Source organism: Fundulus heteroclitus, chromosome 5 (genome assembly GCF_011125445.2).
Source record: "Fundulus heteroclitus isolate FHET01 chromosome 5, MU-UCD_Fhet_4.1, whole genome shotgun sequence".
Taxonomy (NCBI): domain Eukaryota; kingdom Metazoa; phylum Chordata; class Actinopteri; order Cyprinodontiformes; family Fundulidae; genus Fundulus; species Fundulus heteroclitus.
In genome coordinates this window covers 10,039,319-10,062,683 of record NC_046365.1, presented here as the reverse complement: position 1 = coordinate 10,062,683, position 23,365 = coordinate 10,039,319, and the positions used below count along the sequence as shown (strand labels likewise).

The 23,365-nt window shown below is 41.0% G+C and overlaps 1 protein-coding gene across 2 annotated transcripts; it reads left to right on the top strand.

Moving 5' to 3' along the window:
• The first annotated feature begins 8 nt into the window (after positions 1-8).
• On the top strand, positions 9-22,775 carry sept3 (septin 3). Of its 2 annotated transcripts, none has more exons than XM_036136845.1 (10): positions 9-145; positions 8,255-8,644; positions 8,731-8,859; positions 13,858-13,939; positions 14,085-14,222; positions 14,694-14,811; positions 14,954-15,049; positions 17,473-17,569; positions 17,665-17,716; positions 19,586-22,775. In XM_036136845.1, exons 2-10 carry the CDS (start codon positions 8,257-8,259, stop codon positions 19,713-19,715), a joined length of 1,230 nt encoding a protein of 409 aa, XP_035992738.1. In that variant the 5' UTR covers positions 9-145; positions 8,255-8,256; the 3' UTR covers positions 19,716-22,775. The 2 variants fall into 2 exon arrangements, with proteins under 2 accessions (XP_035992738.1, XP_012711190.2); XM_012855736.3 differs by lacking the exon at positions 9-145 and adding an exon at positions 5,388-5,580.
• Positions 22,776-23,365: the final 590 nt, after the last annotated feature.

Here is a 23,365-nt window from a genome sequence, read left to right as displayed (position 1 = left end):
CCATGTTGGTTAGCTGACGCTGTCAAAACAAAGAGCATTGGAAGACATGCCAACGGAGTTTTCCACAAGGGTACAAAAACACAGCAAAAACATGAAGAAACAGCGGAAGCAGGGGGACATAAGGAGAGCAACTGTGAGATAAAGTGTGAGTAGTGGGTGAAAAGAAAAGAGTTTTGTTTTTAAATGGTTATTGGATTGAAAAAAAATTAGTATGGATTTAGTAGTAAACTCTTGGATAACAGAGCATCATATCAGATGAGATATAACGTATCTGCAATGTCTTGTTGAGGAGTTTTTGAGGAAAGGAAACCAGTGAGGTGTCGTTTTTGCATGTGACCAGTATCTCATTGTGAAGCTGTGTATGCTATATCCATTAGCGTTGCAGTAAATTAATTTACATTACTTTTGAAAAAGAACTATTAAGGTAAAACTTAATAGAAATAGCCCTTATTACCCCTCAGTGGAGAGATTCAGGTGTACCAACAAATAAAGTGAAAGGCAAATGACATGAAAGTCTAAATATAACAATAAGAGATGTTACAGTAATGGCAAGTTTACAACATGAGAAAAATGCTGTGCAGCTATTAAAAATAGCACATTAAGGTTAATGAAGTGTGCAGGGTAATTGGGAAAAACTATACAAAATGTGCATGGGCATTTCTGCATAAAAAAAAAACAATGGATGGAAAAACAGGAGGGATGTAAACACTTATTGAGTTTGCTAGGAGCAGAGATGTTATAAAGTGGCGCCGCTGGTGGGAGAAAAAAATCTGTGATAACACTCCTTCAAGCACAGAGGATGCAGCAGTGTGTCACCAAAGGAGCTCTCCAGATCTGCAACAGCTCCATGCATGGGGTGGGAGACGCTGTCCAACAGTGATGTTGTTCTTGCTAAAATCTTTCTGTCTCCCACCACCTGCAATGGGTGTAGGATGTCTCCTAGGACAGAGCCGGCCTTCCTGATGAGCTAATCTAAACCCCCCCCCCCCCCCCTAGCAGTAGATAAGCCACGGCTCCAACAAACCACACCATAGAAGATGGCTTATGGCACTGCAAAGTCAAAAAAGGTCTTCAGGAGCACCCCCTTGCACTCCAAAAGATCGCAGCCTCCATAGCAGGTAGAGTCTGCTCTGACCTTCACTGTAAAGAGCATCAGTGTTAGGACTCCAGTTCAGTTTATTGTTCAGGTGAACACCCAGGTACTTAATGAAGTCCCCTATCTCAATGCCAGTTCCCTGGATGTTCACCTGTACCAGTGGGGTGGGTCTGCACCTGCAGAAATCCACCACCAGCTCATTGTTTTTTCCTGCATTCACCCAAAAACAGAATTCATGCTTCTGTTGGATCTATTTAAGCATATTTAGTTACATTAACATGATCATTTCATGTCCCACCCTGCTGACCCTGCTTTTTTTCAGCGTTGAGCAGGAGATGGTTCCGCTGGTGCCGCCCCACAAAGTCCTGCATCCACCGTCTGTACTCTTAGTCCTGTGATGAGGCCCACTATGGCAAAGCTCTCTGAAGATAGGAGCCTGGGGAGTTGATGGAGATTCTCTGTTTGTTTTTCATGTGACAAAAACAAATCAAGATCTTCTCCAGAGACTTTAGCCTGTTTTCCATTTCAATGCCTCAGTCTTTGAGGGAGGATAACATTTTGTGTTGTTTACCTTTCAGTTTATGGAGGTGTGGATTTTTACTGTATTTCCAGCCACAGACATTACTGTGCCATAAGTGCCTTGTAAAATATTCATAGCCCTTGAAGTTTTACAACTACAAACATTAACTCTATGTATATTGTTGGGATTTTATGCAATAGAATAGACCACGACAAAGACATCAGAACAAATAATTGTCTAAAATGATTCAATGTTTTCAGAAATAGCTTAACTTAAGCCCAGCTCCCAGTACTGCGAGAGGAGTGTAACTCTTCAGCAATTATAAACTATGTAAATAATCAATACATTCATAAACATGTTTCCCAAGCAATTGTGACATTTCTGTGAATTCAATCTGTCAATCTTTAAGTGGAGTTTGCAATTGCTGAAAAAAGATAGCATGTTGTTTTGAGCACAAATTCAGGAGAACGTCCTGGGAGTCTGAGAGGTTTTTAAGAAACACAAAATCTCAAAAGTATGTTTTGCATTTGTATTTAGCTCCATTTACTCTCACACCTTTAAAAAATACCCACTGCAACCTGTAATATACCAAGGTACACGGTAGAAAGGCTAGAGTTAAACTGGCAGGCCGGGAGCCCTCTCTTGTCTCTAGAGGATCTGCATATATCTGGAGCTAATGAGGGAGAATCTATTGAACATCTATTTGTTTTCACTACATAACTCTGCCCTAATGAAAGAGTTGCAAAAAGAAAAGGCATAAACATAAAATTGTCACCAGTCATGTAAGGATCAGCAAATGCTTGAAATAGGGTGCTCTGGTCAGATGATACCAAAATTAGGATATTTGTCAAACATGCAGAGCATTGTGTTGCAGAAAAGGAACACAGCACATCACCCTAAACAACACAATATCTCTAGGGTTAAACACGGTAGTGGTGGAATCATGCTATGGGGATGCTGACTGTTCTATTTGTGGGATTAGACTTCAAAGTTACCTTTGACACCTTAGATCAGAACAACCTCAACTGTAGATTGTAGTAGTGTGTAGGTGTCAAATGTCTAGCTCCTCAGCAGTTTAGGTCACACTCTGATATAGAAATTGTATTGCCAGAATTAACAATTGCATTTATATTCCTGCTGAACTTGGGGAGTACCACAAAGACCCATTCTGACTTTATTCTGCAAACACGGCATTCATTGTCAGTTTTTTTCGTTCAAATGATTGCTAAGTTTATCTTCCACTAAAGCCTATAGGTGCTTAAACTTAAACTTAAATAAATAAATAAAACATTATGAAATAATCATTTACTTGAATGAATACGAGATAAATATACAAAGTGACAATGAAATTCTGAAATAACTTAATGCTTATAATATTATCACTTCATTATTCTCAAATTTTTTATCGATTTCCATCAGTTTTTATTTCAAAACGCCATTTTTTCTAAACATTCATCTTTTATTTCATAATGATGCTTTTCAGCAGAAGCACTTCGCCTGCCAATCAAGAGAAACAGGGCGAGCCGAGCTGTATGATTAGCTGCTTCTTTACCCAGACGAAAGCGATCAACAAAGAGTTTCAAGTCAGGCCTGAAGGTGAAGTGTGTACTCCCATGTAAGCTGTTCATGGAGCACCCAGGAAAAAACAAATTACTTTTTAAGGGTCACCCAAGGGGGATGCATGTCCAACCAACCGACTGGCAGGGGAGGTGATTCTGCTGAAAAGTGTCATTATAAAGTAAATCGTCCAATGAGGAAAACACCATAAAAGATGACTTTTAAAAAAGGACATTTTGAAATAAAAACTGATGGAATTAAATAACAATGCCTCAGTAATAATTTATATTACTGTGAAAAAAATAATGCAAAATAAAATTTATATTATTATTCACATTTGTAAACAACAATGAAAAATTTTTCATAATACTGAGATGATAAATTTATATTCATTCAGTTATTTCACAATTTCAGTGTCCCTTAGTTATTTACGTGAATAAATAAAATATAAATATACAATTTCATAGTGTTTTATTTATATATTTTTATAACTTTGAGCACTTTGGCATTCTATGGATAAGCAAAGTTTTGAGTACATTGCAACAAAATGTAAGTCTAACCCCCAGTCAGTCGAGCCAGATGACTGAGCCTGGTTCTGCTGGAGGTTTTCTTCCCTGTTAAAGGGGAGTTTTTCCTCTCCACTGTCACTTTATGCATGGTCAGGGTGAGGGATTACTGGAAAGCCATGGACAATGCAGACGACTGTCCACTGTGGCTCTACGGTCTTTCAGGAGGAGTGAATGCTGCTTGTCTAGACTTGATGCTCCATGCATCTTCTGGGTTTCCTTAGATAGGAAACATTTTGACCAATCTGGATGATTTGAATGAATTTGACTTTGTAAAGTCCCTTGAGATGGCATGTATCATGAATTGGCGCCATGTAAATTGAATTGAATTGAAAGAAGGAAAGGACTAAGTGGCAATAAGTGGATATCACTTCTCTGAGTGTATATAAACAAATGGCCGAATTAAGCTGGATCTGTCTTGATTACTGTGATCCTATTCATTTTGGAAGTAATCAGTCTGCCAATGCTTACTTACAACTAGCATAAAATGCCACTGCTAGATGTGTACACCTGAAACAGGAGCATATTTTATTAGCAGTTTATTTCATAATAGTGTTTTTATTTTATTTTTTATGACCGTGCTTGTTTTTGTGAGTCTAAACTGTTCCCCTGTCACTTTCTCTCAGGTCAGTGCATCACATGCTTTCAAATGTCCTTAAGACACTTAAGAGCCTTTGCTTTTCAAGAACCATAAGAATGATTTTCCATTAGACAATAAACAGCTTACCTTGATGCTTTGAAATTTTTGTGAGCTCTTACATTTGCTCTTTTGCCCTTTGACCCACTATGAAACGTTGATCATAGTCAAACTTTGTTTTTAGAGTGACTACCTAAGGTTTTATGGGGCCTTACGCAGAATAAGTTTTTAGGCCTGTTAAGAGCATTGCCACACCTAACTGGGTTTCAATACAGCTTTGGTAAAATCTGGGAGAGGGGACCAAGTTTAATGGGCTGAGCTTAAAAGCAATCAGAGATAATTTGCTAGTATTTGCCTAGAATTATTTCAGAACAAACTCAATGCAGACACAAAAAAAATAATTAGCTTAAAGCATCATATTATAAATATGTTAAAATAATAATAAAAAAAGAACAATAAAGATTATTCTTTGCACTTTTACAAACTTCCCAAATTCTTTAAATGCTTCATTCAAATTATTATGAAATTTTAATTAAAACCTTCATTTTAACTGTCAAATCATTAAGAAACACTTTATAATTTTTTAGATCTATGGTCTATGTCAAAAGAAAATTTGAGAGGCCCCTGATGGTTTTGGGGGTCCTAAGCAGAATCTGAGTTCCTTTCCACCATTGGTCCAGCTCTGTCTTTGAGCTTCTGGCCTTTGAGTTGGTTTGTTTTGTTTTTAAGTACTTTACAAATAAATTGCCAAAGTATCCTAAGGTAATACAGATTTTTAGTGAAAGATCCCCTTCTTGCCCTTTACCACATCCGCAAATATTGAGCATTATTCCGAATATTTACATAGCTTTATTATTCAATGGCAGCAGGACATTTAGTCATATCATTACGCCACAGCCCAGGCCTATAAACAGTGCGTCGCACTGCCAACAGACTGTTCCGAAAAGATGTCCCTCTGAGCCAAAGTTCCAGTGCGCATGTGCACTGCATCTCCCCACTCCCTGTCCTCCTGTCGCCTTGGCAACAGACAAAGGGGGGCTTCTCTCTCTCTCTCTCGGCCGCAGGGGAAAGAGAAAAGGTAGCAGCGCTCATCACATGACCCGTCCTGTTCTTAGCGTCGCTGTGTTGCGTTTTGGGGACCAGCTTTCGGACCCAGTGAGAGCAGCCCGGCTTCCCCTCGCGCTGACGGACTGAGCGGGGATCGGTGAGTGTGACGCTGCCGAGCCGACGGTGCTAGCAGCGGGCTAACGCTGCCCGGCGGGACCGAGTGCGGGCGGCGGAGACAATGGGGTCGGCACGCAGCACGGGGAGAGATGGAGCTAGCCTCCTGTTTTTATTCAGAAAAAAAAAATCAAAACTGCGTCTCTGTTCGTGTTGCGTTCAGGAGCCCTTTAAGCTACGTTCAAAGTGCTTATTTATCTGCATTTTTTTTAATGAGAGCTGTGGGTGTATGTTTCAGACTGTCAGTGTGGTGGATTTTTAGCTGGCTTTTAGTGCTGAAATGTAGCTGAGCTACTGCGATGGGCGTCAGGCAGTGGAGGGGGAGCGGAGCTGCGTGATGACCACCGGCTGGAGTAACTCAAAGTGACAGCCCCCCTGCTCCCTGCATCTGTGACTGACTGAAGAGACGGAGACTGGCCCGTCCATATGCACGCCCCAGAAAGAGCTCCACTTATCATCAGCCTCCCTGGGCTCAGCCCCGGCAGGCATGTTTCTGTGATGATCTGCCGCCTGCCGCACCCAAGGGCTCACTTCACTAAACATATTTCACCTGAAAGTTTGACTGATCCTGGCTACTTCCCTCGTCCTGGGCTTATACATAATTTCTGACGATGATGAAGCAGGAGTGGTGGATTCCAGCTTTGGTTTCCACTGCGCCACTAATCGCTTTCATCACGTTCTGCTCAAGCGTCCCAAAGCGCTAACATTTTGCCAGAAGCCTTCATACACCTTTACGTTTCCCACATTTCGTCCATATCTGGCGTAGCGGTTCTTCTTGTGCAGCCGCCCAGAGCCAATAGTTTGTAGAACCACCTTCATAGCTCGCACATTTCTACCAGCTCTGCACATCTGGACACTGAGATTTATGCCCATTCTTCTTTGTAAAATAGCTAAAGCTCAGTCACATTTGATGGAGCGCTTTCTGTGAACATCAAATTTCACATCTTGCCACAGATTAGTACTTCCCACGGTGGGGGGACTTCAATGGCAAATTCCATGTTGGGACCTTACAATCCATCACTATGTAATCAACTCGAGTTGATCACAGAAAAAAAGGACGATCCGAAAGGGGCTTAAGATTTAGTTTTGCAGCACCTCCTCTGGCAGACTGACTCCAGGTCAGTCTGCCAGAGGAGGTGTTGTTGCGTTGCTGTGGGTTTCTCTTCCAAAGACCCTGGAAAACATGTTAGAGTGAATCACATCACAGATTGCTGAAATATCAGGACACTTCATAGCATGATCTGGTGGACTCATGGAAAATGGGTCACGGTTGGGTCTTTCAGCACAATAATGATCCAAAAGGCTTGGCTCACCAGATACGGACTGATCATGTCAGTCCTCAAACCTAAATCCAACAGAAAGTAGTGAGCTGAGGGAAGAAAGCACGGGCAAAGTCCCAGGACTCTGAATGATCTCGATCGGTGCAAAGAGGAGCGGACACAGATCCTACATTCTGTTTGCTTCCACCTGGAAAAATGAGGCGTTGCAAAGATAAAAGGTTATGCTTTTCCCAAAATGTTGTAAAACAGTGTTGACAGTGGAGACTATAGTTGTGACACTGGGGATTTTGTTTCTGACAATCATTTCTTGTTGTGGGATTTTTACCAATCAATCAATGTACTTTAATTAAAAGCTATTTTTAAAAAAATCAATGTGAGATTATGCTAAAACAAAAGTTACATGTGTGGCAAGGCTTTTAGCACGACTTCACCAGTAAGTGCTGAAAATATTTTTCCTCACATGGTCATTTTTCCTTTCAGTGCATGTTTTTTTTTACGCTACTATTGCATGGCCATACAGACTCACGTCCTCTCTTTCCAGCAGCAAGTCTCACAAATCCCCTCCTCTAATTTACTACACTTTACATGTTCACTTGGCCTTAAACCAGAGTCTCCATAGTGGGGCACCGATGTGCGCGTTTGCTTCTGACTCTGACACAGATGTCCGCGCTCACTGAAATTGAATTTATTAAACCTAATATGTTTAGCAACTCGGAATAAAATGTTGCAGCAATTATGCGCTCGAGAAATAATTGATAGAAGCATTAGAAAAAAATGTGGAAATGTTGCTGAAAGACGGCAGCTCTGGGAGGTTCACCCTGCTGCACTCAGATTTTTCTCGTTTTCTGGTTTCCCATGTTTTAGGGGCTGAACGTCGAGTTTTCAGAGTCTAAACTGTACAATAAGCACCTTCCAAACAACTCCTCTTCTGGTTGTCCCTCTCTAACATAACCTAACTCTTTAGCTCATGCAGGTACCTTCCTCCAGTAACATGTTTTATTAAAGAAAATTGACAACACGTCCAGTGTTGTCAGATGCTGGACGTGGATCCCCTTCTTTCTTTTTCCAGATGTTTCTGTGGGAGAGGCATCTGGCCCCAAAAACAAAAATTTCCAGGGGCTTACTAAGCTCTAAGAGCTGTGCTTGCAAATGCGTCTCAGTCTGACTTAAGTCTGGACTTTGACTAGGCCATTCCAAAATACTCCTTTTATTTTTAGCATTTCAAAAAGTCAGCTTGAAGCCACTGACGGTTAATAATCAGCCCATTTCTTCAATACAGAGCAAGTATTGGGACAAGAAGCTCTAGCTGCTCCACTGGCCTACTTCTCCGTCATTTCTCCAAGTGTAATTTATTTCTGTCTTTCTCCATCTCTGCAGACATGTCAGACATAGTTCCACCAGAGGTTAGACCCAAGCCAGCTGTCCCTGCTAAGCCCCCAAATGTCGGGGCTCCCTCCCCTTCTAGTCCCTTTCCGCCCCAGGGCCCAGGTGTTGGAGCAGGCGGCATTGGTGCCCAGCCACCGAGTGCTATTCCGGTTCCCATCGGAAGTCACACTACAAGCCATGCTGGCAATCACGGAGTGGGTCAGGGTGTGGGTCATAGTGTGGGCCATGGTGTGGGCCACGGTGTGGGTCACGCTGCGGTTCATGCTCCACCTCACAGTGGGGGGTCCACTCTGCTTGGCTACATTGGCATTGACACCATCATTGAACAGATGAGGAAGAAGACCATGAAGACTGGCTTTGACTTCAACATCATGGTTGTTGGTACGTCACAGTAGATCATGTTTCTCTCAGCTTACCTCCTCTCCTAAGCTTTGTTTAACTTCTAACTTCCACGAAAACCCACTCAGGGCACAGCGGCCTCGGAAAGTCCACTCTGGTGAACACCTTATTCAAGTCTCAGGTGAGCAGGAAGACTGCAGGATGGTCACGTGACGAGAAGATCCCCAAGACGGTAGAGATCAAGTCCGTTTCTCACGGTGAGTAAAGAGAGAAATATTTTTTCCCTTTTTATATTGAGATTAAATATACATAATTGAGCCCTGGTTACTGACCAGAACTTAGACATGACTTTACTGAATGTCAAGGTTACTTTCTTGAACTTGGTAGCAACATTCCTGAAAAGTACTAGCACAGCCACTGATGGTGGAGGGACACCCCGAACAGTCCTTGAGCATCGAAGTGTGGTTAAGGACTTTTTTCTTTCCAAACATTTGGGAAGTAAAATATAAACCTAATATTTAAGGTACAGAAGGCCATTTCTATTTTTTTTCTCCCTAGCTGTCCTTGCCAAAGTGGGAACGGGCCTCTCCGTCCAATCTACAAACACGGTTTGGCCACTGACACAGCCCAGAACGCTGAGCTTGCGTTTCAGAACTTCCCAAAGACTTTTGTGTAACTTTGATGAACCTTAATACTTACTGTCCCTAAACTTACTAGGTACTTTCCATAAACTTAGGCGTTACTTTCCAGAATTCCAAAGATACTTTGCTGAAACGAACCCCAGTAAAGTCACCTCCTAATTAAGTGTGGCTCATGAAAGTACCTTTTCAGGAGAATAACCAGTAAAATTCATGAAAATCTTTCAAAACCGTTTTATGTTTTTTGATACTATAGCCCAGTTCTTGAAATTACCTATAAATGTCCACGAGCGTTCCAGCGTTCCTGTTCAGTCCTTCTTTTTCACATTGAAATCACTCAGTTGTGATCTATACAACGTTGAACTGCAAATCTTTGGTCAGAATTCCTTGTTAATTTACCCCACATTCCCCCTTTTTACCTGTTCTGAGGTTCATCTCAGAGCAACTAGTTTGGGTACTGTCTCTTTAAAGGATGCACTTCACACCCCATCCCCCCTCCGAATCGCAGCGCGTTTCACTGCACTCCGTTTGACCATCTTTTGTAGTATGCTGGGGGATGATGTAACGGGCAACCGTTGACGTATCCATTTGTAGCATCGTCGTCCTTCAGCTTGGACTACAAAATTGCTCAGAGGAATAAAAATTTCGGATTCACAAACTTGGTAAGTTGGAAGTTCATGACCTTGTTTAGCTGCGCCGCAGCAAATGCTGTGACGTAACTGTTCAGAAACATAATAGAAAACAAAGAAAATGGGATGGCTTGAAAATTTTGACCCAAACAGAATATAAAGATATCTATGCACCCCCTGAGAAGACTACATTCAAACCTTCTGCACTCCTAGAGACTCCAAGTATACAACAAGATGTATTTAAGGGCTAAAAGGTGGATATGTCCCCTTTAAGTTCTTATAAAGTTCCATGAAAGTGCCTGATAAGATCTGAAAAGGTAATCAGTAAGTTCCAGAAAATGTTCCAGGAAAATAAAATGTAAGTTTAAGGAAATTAGTCCGCTGAGCTCCACACGGCTCCACACATCCATCTGGAAGCGCTGCCATTGGGAGGGATTTCAATACCACATAAAACGGTCGAGCCAATCAGGATCGCCGGGCGGGATTCTCATAGATGTGACGTATCAGAGAAGCGACTGTTTTGATTCAGACAACAATGGATGCTGGCAGTGAGGAAGCCAGCGGTAACAATGATGCAGCTATTTCATCAGTGTTGTCCAATCTACTGAATATCAATTCTTTAAAAGAACACCAGAGAACGGCTTTGAAGGCTTTTGTTAGTGGAAACAATGTTCGCCTGACTGGGTTTGGCAAGAGCTTAATCTTCCCTAACGTCAACGTCATGGGTTGGTTTCGATGTGAGTGGTTGAAGTAGCACCTCAGTAAAGATGATGGTTTATCCAATCATATGCAAGGATTTATGATAAGGCCCATCCATCTCAAATATATCTCCAATGGAGAAATCCTAGATGGATGTGTGGAGCTCTGCGGAACAAAATCCATCTGGCGAGATTCATATTTACTAAAGTCTTGAAGGAAATGAACGTACTGTTAGTAATATGGTGACTGCCAAAAGAGATCTTTTCATATGAGACCAATCAAAAATCTTTAAGACGTTTTGTCTCCGTAGCAAAGACTTTTCTAACTTGGACTGCATATTTATTTTCTGACCAGGCAGATATTTGTCCAGCTGAGGAGATACTGTGAGATCTAAAAATGACGTAGGAGGAGGTGTCATCTTTGTCTGTGTGCCAAAAAAAGAAAAAAAAATGGATTTCTGCTTTATGCTGTACTTCCAGTGACAGGAGGCCTTTTATGACAGGGATATTTTTCCTTGCAGCCCCTTATTAAAGCTCAGTTCTCAGCAGCAGTGGTTAAAAAGGCTTTTACTTTATTTTTTTATTTTTTTTCCCAGTGTCCTGTCCAGCAATATGGCAATAGGAATTGATATCTCAATGCCAGATAGAGCTCGACAGATTTTGCTTTTACAAGTGGAGCAAACAGCTTTCGCCATAGTGCTCCACTTGATTTATGCTTGTAAATAGCTTTATTATGATTCCTGCAAGGAGAATTTCAAATTATATGGACATGACAATGGGAGAGTAAAAAGGCTTTTACTTTTCTTTAAGCATCACTATCTCTGCTGCACCACACTGGCGTTTGTTTTTATTTGTGTTCCAGAAATATAGCCAATAATATACAGTCCAATGTAAGTCAAGATGTCTTTTTTAAATAAAATACATGGTAAACAAATTTTACATTTATTTTGTGGCACAAAAACACAAAAATGAAATCCGTGTGGAAAGTTTATTAGATACATTAAATGAATCTAGGGGCCTTACTTTTGCCTTATAGGGAAGTCCACCAATCATTTCTGAACACACCTTTGTTCTGCCTGTTACAGTTAGGCAGGGGCAAGTAAACACTTCTAAAGAAATTATGCAAAACCAAAGCATACCTGACAGACTATTTCCCAGCAAATTAGGCTAATGAGTAGCCGCTCAGTAACCTTATAAGATATAAAAAGAAGCAGCCCACAGAGGCTGGGTTTTTCTGAAATAGACAGTGGGCGTTCACTGCTCGGAGAAACCGTTCAGCAGTTTGTATTCTTAGATATTGCACCTTTGGATTTGTTTGTTTGTGTCCTGAGGACCGCTATCCTGTTGGAAAGCCCAATTCTAGGTCAGTGTTGGGACAGATGGTCTCACAGTGATGCCAAGCAAAATTTGATACACTGCAGGAATAATACATGAATCACTGAATGCAAGCTGCCCTGTCCTCAAAGCAGTGAAGGAGCCACCAACCTAAAGATTTACTCCCCAAACATGTCTTTGGTGTGCAGGATGTATGACTCTTTATGGCTACATAGTTGCTGTTTCATGAAAACATTTTGACCATGCAGAAGCAAAATTTACCAGCAGAACATTCCTCTCTGTTTAACAATTTCTTCTCGGGTTCAGTTCAGCAGGAAAACAACCTGAGGTCATCAAACTCTGCCCCACTTGTAGTTAATAAAAAAAATCATTACTAAACTAAACTCCCCCATAACACAAAGTGTAAAGAAGGCATGTTCCACATAACTTTAGGTGACCAGATTTGATTTCTCTAATGAAAACTGGGGACAACTCTGATTTTGTTAAGCACAGAGGGGGTTGGTTTGTTTTGTCTAAACTGCAACGCTGACGGGGGGCGGTTAGGGTGCGTTTGGCAAAGCTCTGCTATGTCGGGACAGCAACAGCACCGGGTAAATACCTCTTGTTGCGCTAAACTTTTTTACTCCATCACGATACATAGAAATCGGGGACATTTCCGGGGACAGCTTTTGCTGGGGACAGGTCATCCAAAATGGCATCTGTCCCCGCAAATTGGTGACATCTGGTCACCCTACCGGAAGGGCGGAGTGATATTACACACTTGGGAAGAATATGTAATGCGCCTTATAATCCGATGCGTTTTATTTGTGGACAAAAACACACATAGACACGTAAATTCATGGTGCGCCTTAGGTCCGAAAAATATACTGTATAAATGTGTCTTTAGCATCATATATATGCAATTAGCACACCAAGCTTTAATAATTGTAATTATACTCTGAGTGTATGCCTTGGAGAATATACATCCTAACTTTAACTCTAGGATTTCCAAAAGGCTGCCAAAATGTCTAAACCTGACATGTTCCAGGACAGTTTGAGGATGAAAGCTGAACAGAATAAAACGGAGGAACAATGCTGTAATGTGTTCAGCCTTCCTGTTGTCTGTTTCCTGCTGTCTTACTCTCTATTTCAAAGTAGCAGTCTGGGTGAATAACACACATGAATAACTTACCATTTATATATGTTATCGCACCTCAACATGACGGCGTAGATTGACACTAATGAAAAACATTTGTTTATAAAAAAGAGATCTTTCTTAATTTGGTAATGTGGAATTGAAAATGTTGGATGTTTTCCCCCATTTCTTTCTTTTTTTCTGTTCTTTTTTTGTTAATTGCCCAGAAAACATCCAATAGAAGATCATTCTGAAAATGCCTTGGACATATAATTTGTAAACAGGCATATGGGTTTCAGTGTTTAGGATAATGTCAATATTGAAAAAATGGCTACATTGCATACTTGTCATTTATTTCTCAGCAGTAGTCTAGATTTTTTATGTGGTCAATACGGCTCACCACCCAGGGCGTCATGAGCTTGTGGGTGCCGAACGACAAGCAAAATTATCTGTCACTAGCACCCAAACAAGGTTTATATTGCTTATTTGGTGTGCAGTTAATGTAAGCAATGTAGGAAAAGATGGCTGTAGAGAATTAATTTTATGCTTAAGTTAAAATTTTACTGGGTAGCTTACGATTTGGCATTCTACTTGAAACAGATATTCTTTAAAAAAAATTAGATTCCTGAGAATCTTTTTCTATCTGTGAAGAAGCAAAAGCAAGGACTTTACTATCAGTAGTTTTCTGGCATTGGGACCCGTCTGGATCGAGGCTACCTGTGGGAGTCACATAAAGAACTGCCATTACTTAGCTGCTTAGCTAAATGACAAATTGCTCTCATAAAGATTACAGTAGGTCTGTTTTAAAGGCCTTTTTTTGTCTTTGCTTTTATTGTTGCAGTAATTGAAGAGGGCGGGGTCAAGATGAAGCTGACAGTTGTTGACACTCCAGGCTTTGGAGACCAAATCAACAATGACAACTGGTAGGTTTTGCTTCAACATGGCTAATATATTCTCTTCCAGCAGCAAGATTTTTCTCTGTGATAAACGTAACATTTGAGCTCCAGAGGGCTGCAGCGCGCGTAACGGTAAAAAAATTAAAAAAATTGTGCTTTTTGTGTCCCACAGCTGGGAACCCATTTCTAAGTACATCAATGAGCAGTTTGAGAAGTTCCTGAAAGAAGAAGTGAACATCACCAGAAAGAAGCGAATCCCTGACACCAGAGTGCACTGCTGCCTCTACTTTATTCCCCCGACTGGCCACTCGTGAGTAAAACTGATGGTTTAAGACAAAAAAAAAAACAACACATGCAGGCCGGGAAACCGCCTCACCGCGGCGTTCTTGTCTTCGTTTGAAAACGTGTCACTTTTGGAAAGAGTGAGCCGTAAATCAATTGTGCTTCTTCATGTTCCAGTAAGCGCCTACATCTTCTCTGAGCATCTCACGTTCAGCTGCTGTTGACAACTGTGAAATTGCTCCTTAATGACTAAACGCGTGCATCCTTTTGCACATCCCAGCCAGTTTGCCTCCTCCCTCTCAGTCGGGATAATTTAGATCTACTGGAGCTTTTGTAAGCACTCAGATAAGAGTTGGACCACAGCCTTTTCCCAGTGAAGGGGCCAGTTTTCAACAGCTTTCACATCGTAACTCTTCAGTAACTCCTAAAAAGAGACAAATATTTATCTGTGCTGCCTGCCAGTGTCATGTTAACACTCCTCACTCTGCCTCTGTTTTAGTCTTCGACAACTGGACGTTGAGTTCATGAAGCGCTTGAGCCACTCGGCGAACATCATTCCAGTAATCGCAAAGTCTGACACAATGACCATCGAGGAGAGACAAGAGTTCAAACAGCGCGTGAGTCTCATCAGTACGGCTGCTGTAACGTCGCTTTATCTGCGGAAGATTACTCATTCTATCAAAATGCTTTTTGGGGTCCAGAAGTTTTGATTCTCATTCTTAGTTGGTAACGCTGTCGTCGCCTTTGGTTATGCTGCAGGTCAGAAAGGAGCTGGAAATGAACGGGATTGAGTTTTACCCACAGAAGGAGTTTGATGATGACATGGAGGACAAGAGTGACAACGACAAGATCAGAGTATGTGTTCATGTGTCCTTTCTTTCTGTTTCTTCCATCTAATCCTGATGACCACAGATGCACCGATCAGATTCTGATTTGTTTTATGATCTCTTATAGATATGATGCAAGAATAGCATTGAAAAGATTTTTCTAGCTTTTCCTAATGTGAGCAGTTATTATTATGTTTGAAAGATTAGTTTTTGTAAGAAAAGATGTTTCTATTAAAAAAAAGATAACACAATTACAGAGCGGACTTTTTAGGCCCTCTTTAGTATCTTGTATGAGCAGCTAGCACAGTTAGCATTAGTGTCCCACAGTAAATTTGTGGGCAGGGCTGAAAAGATGGATGTAGGTAAGACAGCGTCAAATCATTTGGAGAAGACAAGGTGAACACCATGAGTTGTTTACGACGCCAACAGTGAAGCATCCTGATACAAACAATATGTGGAGCAGCTTCTCACGCTTCAATAGAAATCTGCTGAAAGCATTGCCATCGATAACAGTGGAGTCAAAATACCCAGAGAATATTTGGTGATGATCTGCATGATTGAGCGGCATGTGTTGAGGCAAGAAATTATGTTAAGATAATAAAACTGACATTTTGGTCCCACTGCCATGAAATGAAGGACGGTAGAAATAATACAGGAAGAATCAGCCTTCATCAGTCTTAATATTCCTCATGCCAGTTGCAGGGGATGTTGCTCCTTTCTTTACGTGCGGGATGAAGGTAAGCAGCTAAAGCGCACACTTTTACCAGCTATTAAATTCATATAAAAACATCTGATAAAGTGAGACATTTACACTTCTGAATAAAGAGAGAGAAATATAAAAGGGATGACTTTAGTTAACAATGTAGGGCTGGACGATATAGGAAAAAAAAGCATATCGATAAAATAAAAATCATATTGATCGATAGCGATAATCATCAACAAATGCCATTTTATGCTGTTGCTTAGTGACCTATTTTTAGATACAGAACACATAAACACTGAATTCAAACTCAACCCTTTATTCAACCAACTTTTTACCAAAACTGCAAGTTTTTAAAAAAAATAAAAGAAGAAAAAAAAAATGCGCTTTTTGAACTCTTTAAAAGGGGCGTAGCTTGGTAACGAAGCATTTCTGGGTCTGTGTTTGTGATTGGTTGGGAGGATGTAATGACTGTAATATTAACCTACATGATAGGCTAGAATGCAAAAGGAAGAAAAACTGTTGTTATATTGAACTTTTTATTTACCCTTTTTTTCTATTATCAATATACATCTATCAATCGATATATATTGTTACTGAATTATCGTCCAGCCCTATAGCAATGCAAAATGTATGAAATTGACCAAATATACATTTAACCATACAAAAAAATGAATTATGTGACTAAAAAGGATATGATATTATTTTTCTGTCACCAGTTAGCTTATTTTCCATGTAACTACATATAATAATGTGGGTTGGGGTCGGGAGCAATGTTCAACTTCTGTTGCTGTCTCTTGGCACCACAGCCATTTATCTGGATCAGCCGTGAGGTGCGTCCTTAGAATGATGATGTCCCCCATGTTGTTTCCTTGTCTGTATTATAGGATGAAGCCGGTGGTTTTTTTCTTTTATAGAGTAGACATAAAAGCAAGATTTCAGTCAATTCCAGACATATCTTCTGACTCTTCATTCTTTTCGACCCCTGACTGCTTTGAAAATATCAAAAGCCCTCCAATTTCATAAGCAAAAACTTGTCTGGGAAACAAGCGATCCAACAGCGCGATTTGAAACGCTGCCGTCGCTTTCTCGTCCCGTGTGTTGGGCTTTCACCGCGGTGGCGAAGAAAGCCATTAGTCGCTGTCGTTTGTCGCTCTCCGTGTGTTGAGCCCATAAATCTCACCACCCGCCAGCAGGGCCTCCACGACCCCCGCATGTAGACCTCTGAGTATGTGACTCTTTATGAATGCAGACATTTACAAATCTAGCATGTTCCCTGACAGACAGAAGCTGAAAGCTCCCAAGGATAAAACATGGATTTTACAATAATTAGTCTCTGTCACTGTTGTAGCAGCTTGAATGGACAGGAGACATGCCGTTGTAGAAAATAGATTCCCTTTTAAATACCTTCTTACAGCTTCTTGTGCTTCTTTTGATTTTATTTTTAACCACCTCTCTGATACTGAAAATATCTAACTTTGAGTCTTCTCTCAGTAACGCATTCACACTGAAGAGTGTTGTTGGGGCCACCTGGGAGGACTTTGGTATGAGGCCTTCACTGAAAAAGACTGGACTTTTTAGTTTGTGACCAGCCTGTCAGGCCAAATCAAGCTGAAAGTTGGCCACTTTTGGTCGTAATTTTTCATTGCATCCCATTTTGTAGGAGTTTGAGGCAGAAGGATATTTTAGGAACGTTTCGTCTGATAACCCTTCCTCAGTGCTGAACTGTGCTGAAACGTGTCTGTCTGCAGGAAACAATGCCCTTTGCCGTGGTTGGAAGTGATAAAGAATACCAAGTGAACAGCAAACGAGTCCTGGGGAGGAAGACGCCGTGGGGAATCATAGAAGGTGAGCGTTGTTGATGACTTTTGGGTTATTTGCTGCAGAAATAACAGGGACGTTCTCTTGACTCTATTTCCTTTTTCTTCTTTCTTTGGTCTTAGTTGAAAACCCAAATCATTGTGAGTTTGCTCAGCTGAGAGATTTCCTGATCAGGTAAGCATACGTAAATGCTGACACGATAAGTTAAAGAGGTTACTTGACGTTTCGGGTCCACAATGTGGCCGTTAATAAATGCATGTTGATTAAGACGACCACAAAGACAGGGTTGTGATCGTTTATGATTATTACATTATAATTTTTGATAAAGAGGAACCACCAAATGTAATAATGTCACAACATAATGCGGCAGAGACTATTAAAAAATGCGTTCATGGATTTTATCACACGGATTTTATCAGATTTTGCACCGATTATTACAAAAAGCGGTTGTAATGACGTTTTGTTACATTTTGAAGTCTGAATTTATCACACGATCACACAATGCGGCGTTACACACTTGTTCTGAATATGAGAGAAACTGGATGACGAGTAGTTTTAACAGAATTAGTTGAATTCAGTTTAAACTGAAAACTTCGTTCTTGCTGTCAAAAGCAACGTTACGAATAAATCACACACATTTCTGGACACTAATGTGGAAATTAAAGAGGAACGTCGCGTCATTTTATCTTTCTAATCCTGCCCCGGTGATTTGGTAGAAATGTTTTTTTCTGGTTTGACGTAAATGCCTTCCTTCCCCCCTCTCTCAAACGTCTGTCGGTGAGCCAGGCTAACAGTGGCACTAACGATGCCCTATTGTTAGGGGAGACCGAGCTGCATGTCAATTCAGATTTGGAGAAATCCACATCCCAGAAAGCTTCAACGTTGGAACGTCTCCATCACCAGCTTTGAATGATGAAGAGCGAACCGTTTTCAGCTTCAAGAAACCGAAGTCCAGTTGCTAGTTTTTTATTTTTTTAGCCTTTTTAACGTCTGATTCTATTTTTTTTAAATACATGACTTGCATCTTCTCTGAGAATTGATTCTCCCTATTTTTTATTGACAATTTCCCTTTAATTGTCCCAAAACTATCAGTTTATTCACAAAACAGATGTCTCCGCTTGTCAGCCATTGGACACAAACCTCCAGATGTTAATTTTCTAGTTGGTATATTCAGACACAACCTAGGAGCCCCCTAGGCTCGGCCGTGCCATGGCCTGCTAACTGCAGGTACACTAGTGCCACTGTCCACAGGGAAACCAATTTTACATCAACATGGACCGAGAGATGAAAGCTCCTGCTCTAAAGTCAACGCCTTCAAGCTTCACTGAAATGTGCGGCTACCCAGATGGAGAGGCCAAATGCCTCCTGGACTAAAGGAGAAGAGAAAAGAGAAGCTATTTGCCACAATGACAGAACATATGTGTGCACGAGTCAAGGTGATGTTTTGAAAGCTAAGAAAACCGTAGCGACTGTCAAGGACGGTAGTGGTGGCATCGTGCTGAGGGTCCGATGTGCTGCCAGTGGTACTGCTGCCATTGCGCAAGATGGATCGACTATTGAAGAAGGGGGACTGCTTCCAGATTCTTTCGACTTTACCTGAAAGCATCTGCTGGACGGTTTAAAATTGGTCTGATTTGGGTGTTTCTGCAGGGCCACGATCTGAAATACACATCAAACCTGGCTTGGGGATGGATGAAGCAGGATTACAATCTGCTAGAATGTCCCAGACCTCCACCCTATGGAAAATGTATGCACTATGCTTAAGCCCTTGCCAGGAAAGATCCAGTTTAAATTAACTTCACCAATTGTTATTGGAAAAGGGATCGACTATCCAGCCAGATTTGAGCCAAAAAAAACTTGATGGATACAGAAAGAGTTCAGTTTTTCTGCAGCTGACTGAGAGACATTTAACCAAACATTTGTGGGAGGTCTTGCTTTTAAAAAAGAAATTTGACGCGTTTGCTATGAAATTTATTAATGACTCCCTGCTTGAAACTGACTACAGAACTGTCCTCCCTGTGTTTGTGCACATCCTCTCTGCAGGTCCCACCTCCAGGATTTGAAGGAGGTCACCCACAATATTCACTATGAGACGTACCGTGCCAAGAGACTCAACGCCAATGGAGGTCTGCACCCCATCACTTCAAATGACACCCAGGAAAGCAACCTGTAGTCATCCGGCGAATGAATGGGTCAACATGAAAACAGTGCAATCAACCTGATGTAATAATCACGTTTTTCACCCCAGCTTTGAGTGAAATAACGGTCTGTAAAACTTGGTGTCGCCTCCCCGTCCATGTCAACCCATCCAAAGTACGCGCATTTTACCCCCCCGAAGGGACCCACACTGCTGAGGTTTTTAATGAAAAATCTGTGATTTTAGTTAAGATAAAACATGATTTCAGCACCATAGACCTCTCGTTCATCCCGTCTTTGACCCGTGCATAGCAGCTGCTTTCAGCAGATACTTGACTACAGTTCCCCCCTCTCTTTCCACAGGGTGTGTGTATATGCAGATGTGTGTTTACAAATCGATTACAATAACTCCTAAATAGAGCTGGCAGCATACATTCTGACATTATTTAACAACAAACATATCCTACTGAGCCCAGACTAGCCCTCTAAAGCCATTTCCCCCTCGGTTTTCCTTCAGCATTATCTCCAGCTTAATAAGATACAGTATTGTCACAGGTCAGGTGGTGAACCGGAACAATCATACCATAGATATACAAGCTAAACCTGGCCTTTAATTTGCGTGCATTCCTCGTGTGGGTTTTTACACGTTAACATCAGAGATCGCTGCTTAAATTGACTTGTTTTAAAGAGGCTTGCAGCCTGTTTCTGTTTGGTCACTTCTCTTTAATGTAGAATTTTGAGTTTCTGTTTAAGAAATAACGCATAAGAGAATAATGAGTCCAGTTTTTGAGTCTGGGTGTAAAATGCTCTACCATCAATACTTTCTGACCTTAAGTGTATCACATAAGTTCTGATAATAATGTAGTGATGTAAGTCCAATAGAGTCAGAGATCGGATTTGGCCAGTTTTGTTCTTGATTGCCTCCGATCGGTGATAAGCAGGTCAACATTTTCTTTCTTATGTATTAAGTGCATCAAAACTAAGAATTCACACCATTTTTGCTCTTTAAACACATCAAACAACAGTATGTAATTTGATTCACTTTCTTTCTTTTTTTTTTACTCTAAACAGATAAGAATCAGTTAGAAATTAGACTTAAATGGATGTAATCTTGTAATTTTTGTCGTTTTCTGTTGGATTCAAAACTGCTACCACTATCAAAAAACCTGAGGCACATTTTTGCTCTTTTGTCTGTTACCGTCCTTTGAAAAAAAAAACATCTGAATCTCCAGGTCAAACTTAAAGTAATCCATAAATTGGTCTTAGTTAGAAAAAGTCTGAACAGTGCATCTCTACTAAAGGTGAATGGGGAGCTAGTGATGGTGACACTTTTTTTCTGGAAACTGGTAACTTTCCCTGAATGAAGTATTTTGAAAGGATGATCAAAAAGTTTTTTTTTTTCAGCTTGTGACTGCAGACACCTAAATATAGGCTGCCGAGCATTAAAAATGAAACTCAGAAAGTTTTCTATTGTAAGGTTTAACTATGTAAAGCCAACGACAGTCAGACATAGTGCCATCGCAAAAAGCAACTTTTATCTGTTTTAAACACCTTATGTTCGTTAAAAAAAAACCTAGAAAGTGCCACATTAAAACGCGTAACATTAACTCGTTTAGAGTTTCTGGTATTGCATCTGACTTTCTGTGCAGCAGGGAATACCGAGCCAGCTCTGCAACCGGCTGCATTGAAATTTTCCCTTTTAAAATTCCCTGCAGCTGCCGCTCAAAATGCACAAAGGATCCCTGCGGCTTTGCTGCCTGGATGTCCTAACAAGCTGTGCCGTTTTCTTCAATTACCAACTCCAAGAAAACAAAAACGTATCTTTAATATCCCCAGCTTAATTTGGCTTTTTTTTAGACTGTTTGTGAGCATTTTAAAAAGGGAAACAGCAGCAGTATCCGCCGTTACAGCAGACAAGGGCTACTGTACTACCAGTGTAAGAGGGACAGATGCAGCCCACGGCATAGGCAGAGTGTGCTCCTGCAGTGACACCTTGTGTATTTTTATCTACATTATCATAGATATAGATGGATTTTAGTAATTGTGAATATTTTTACACTTAAACAGATGATAGGCTTTTAGAATAACTGCAGTATTTATTTAGTCAAATACAGGACATAGCATTTGAGAACCACTTGTTTCAACACTAAGGATTGCTTTTAATCTCATGCTCTGACGTTACCCTTCTGACTGGGCCACTAAAAGATATTTCTGTTGTGTCATCAGTGTATTATTTTGAATATCAGGAAATATACCTATAGATATCTGAACAGGATTCTTGGGTTATCTGCAAAACAAACTGCTTTATTTAACTTAGTCTGTTTACTAAGTTAGTGAGAACAGAGCTAAAACACTTGTTATTGCACCTGCTGACCACTTGGTGGCAGCACTCTGCAACATTAAGACTGGGTTTACAGTAAAAAAAAGAGACCTCAGGTGGTCTGACAGCCCTTGTTTAATTGACATGGTTTTCTCCCTGAGAAGGTTTACAGAGTCTGCCAACATATCTCCTCATATCAGGTTTAATGTTAAATATTTCAATGGTGTGCACTGACATAAGCGAGCTGCCAACGTGTTTACCAAGTTTCCTTCAACATTTATAACGCTCTGCCAATGCCATGTCCAGGACGCTCTGGCGAACAAATATGCCACAACTGAATAAGGTAATCCTTCAGGAAAGCAGTCGTCGTTGATATAAACAGTCACATGTCGGTGTGGTGTCGGGCAAAGTGGTCGTGCTTGTGATTTTAGTGCAATCAAGGGTCTGAAAGCAGAAATGTGTGACATTGTGTGTGTTTGTGCTTGCTTGTACCTGTACAGCCAGTCAGTTCTCACGTCACCACCGTTAACTGAATACTCCTGGATGTGTGGTCTCTGAACTGGTGTGTCGCGGGGTGGAGACGCTGCGGTCTGAACTCCTGTAACTCCTTTCGGTCAGTAGGACCTCAACACGATCACTTCATTGTTGACAAACCTTTGGGCAAAGTTGACGTGATATTTATAGTATCATTTCCAGTGTTATTTGGCATTATTTATACATTGGTGTCTTATTGTAATTTATTCTTTATTTAATAAATGCACTTCTCCATGTTTGTAATTTTGTTCTCCTGATTTAATCATTCATTCTGAAAATGCACTTCTCGAAGAATTAGAGGAACACTGAAAACATTTTTTTAAAAAGTCCTGCTGGACATTCATACTAATACTGAAGTATTAATGTGTTAGGAACAAAAGGACGCCACATTATTCAATGAAAATGAAAGTGAGGCTTTAATACGTCACATAGAACGTGAAACTGAAAAACTGATGTGGCAGGCTTGTCCAATTTTCTGAAAGGTCATTGCAGCAACTCCAAATGGTCGTCGGTAGTTTGCATGGCCCCCATTTACCTGTGTACATACCTGACAACATGGAGGTGTGCTCCTTATGAGATGACGGATGATTTCCTGGGGTATCTCCTCCTCCCAGACCCTGACCAGGGCATCACTGAGCTCCAGGACAGTCTGAGGTGCAACCTGGTGGCGTCAGATGGAGCTAAACATGATGGAGGCCACATTGTAGGGCTTTGGCAGTTCTCCTGTATCTCCTTTGCACGAAGGAGCAGATACCCGTCCAGGTGATAGGTTATGGACTTTAAAATGAACTTTTCAGCCTGCAACCCCCAAAATTACAGTGCCAGTGACTGGC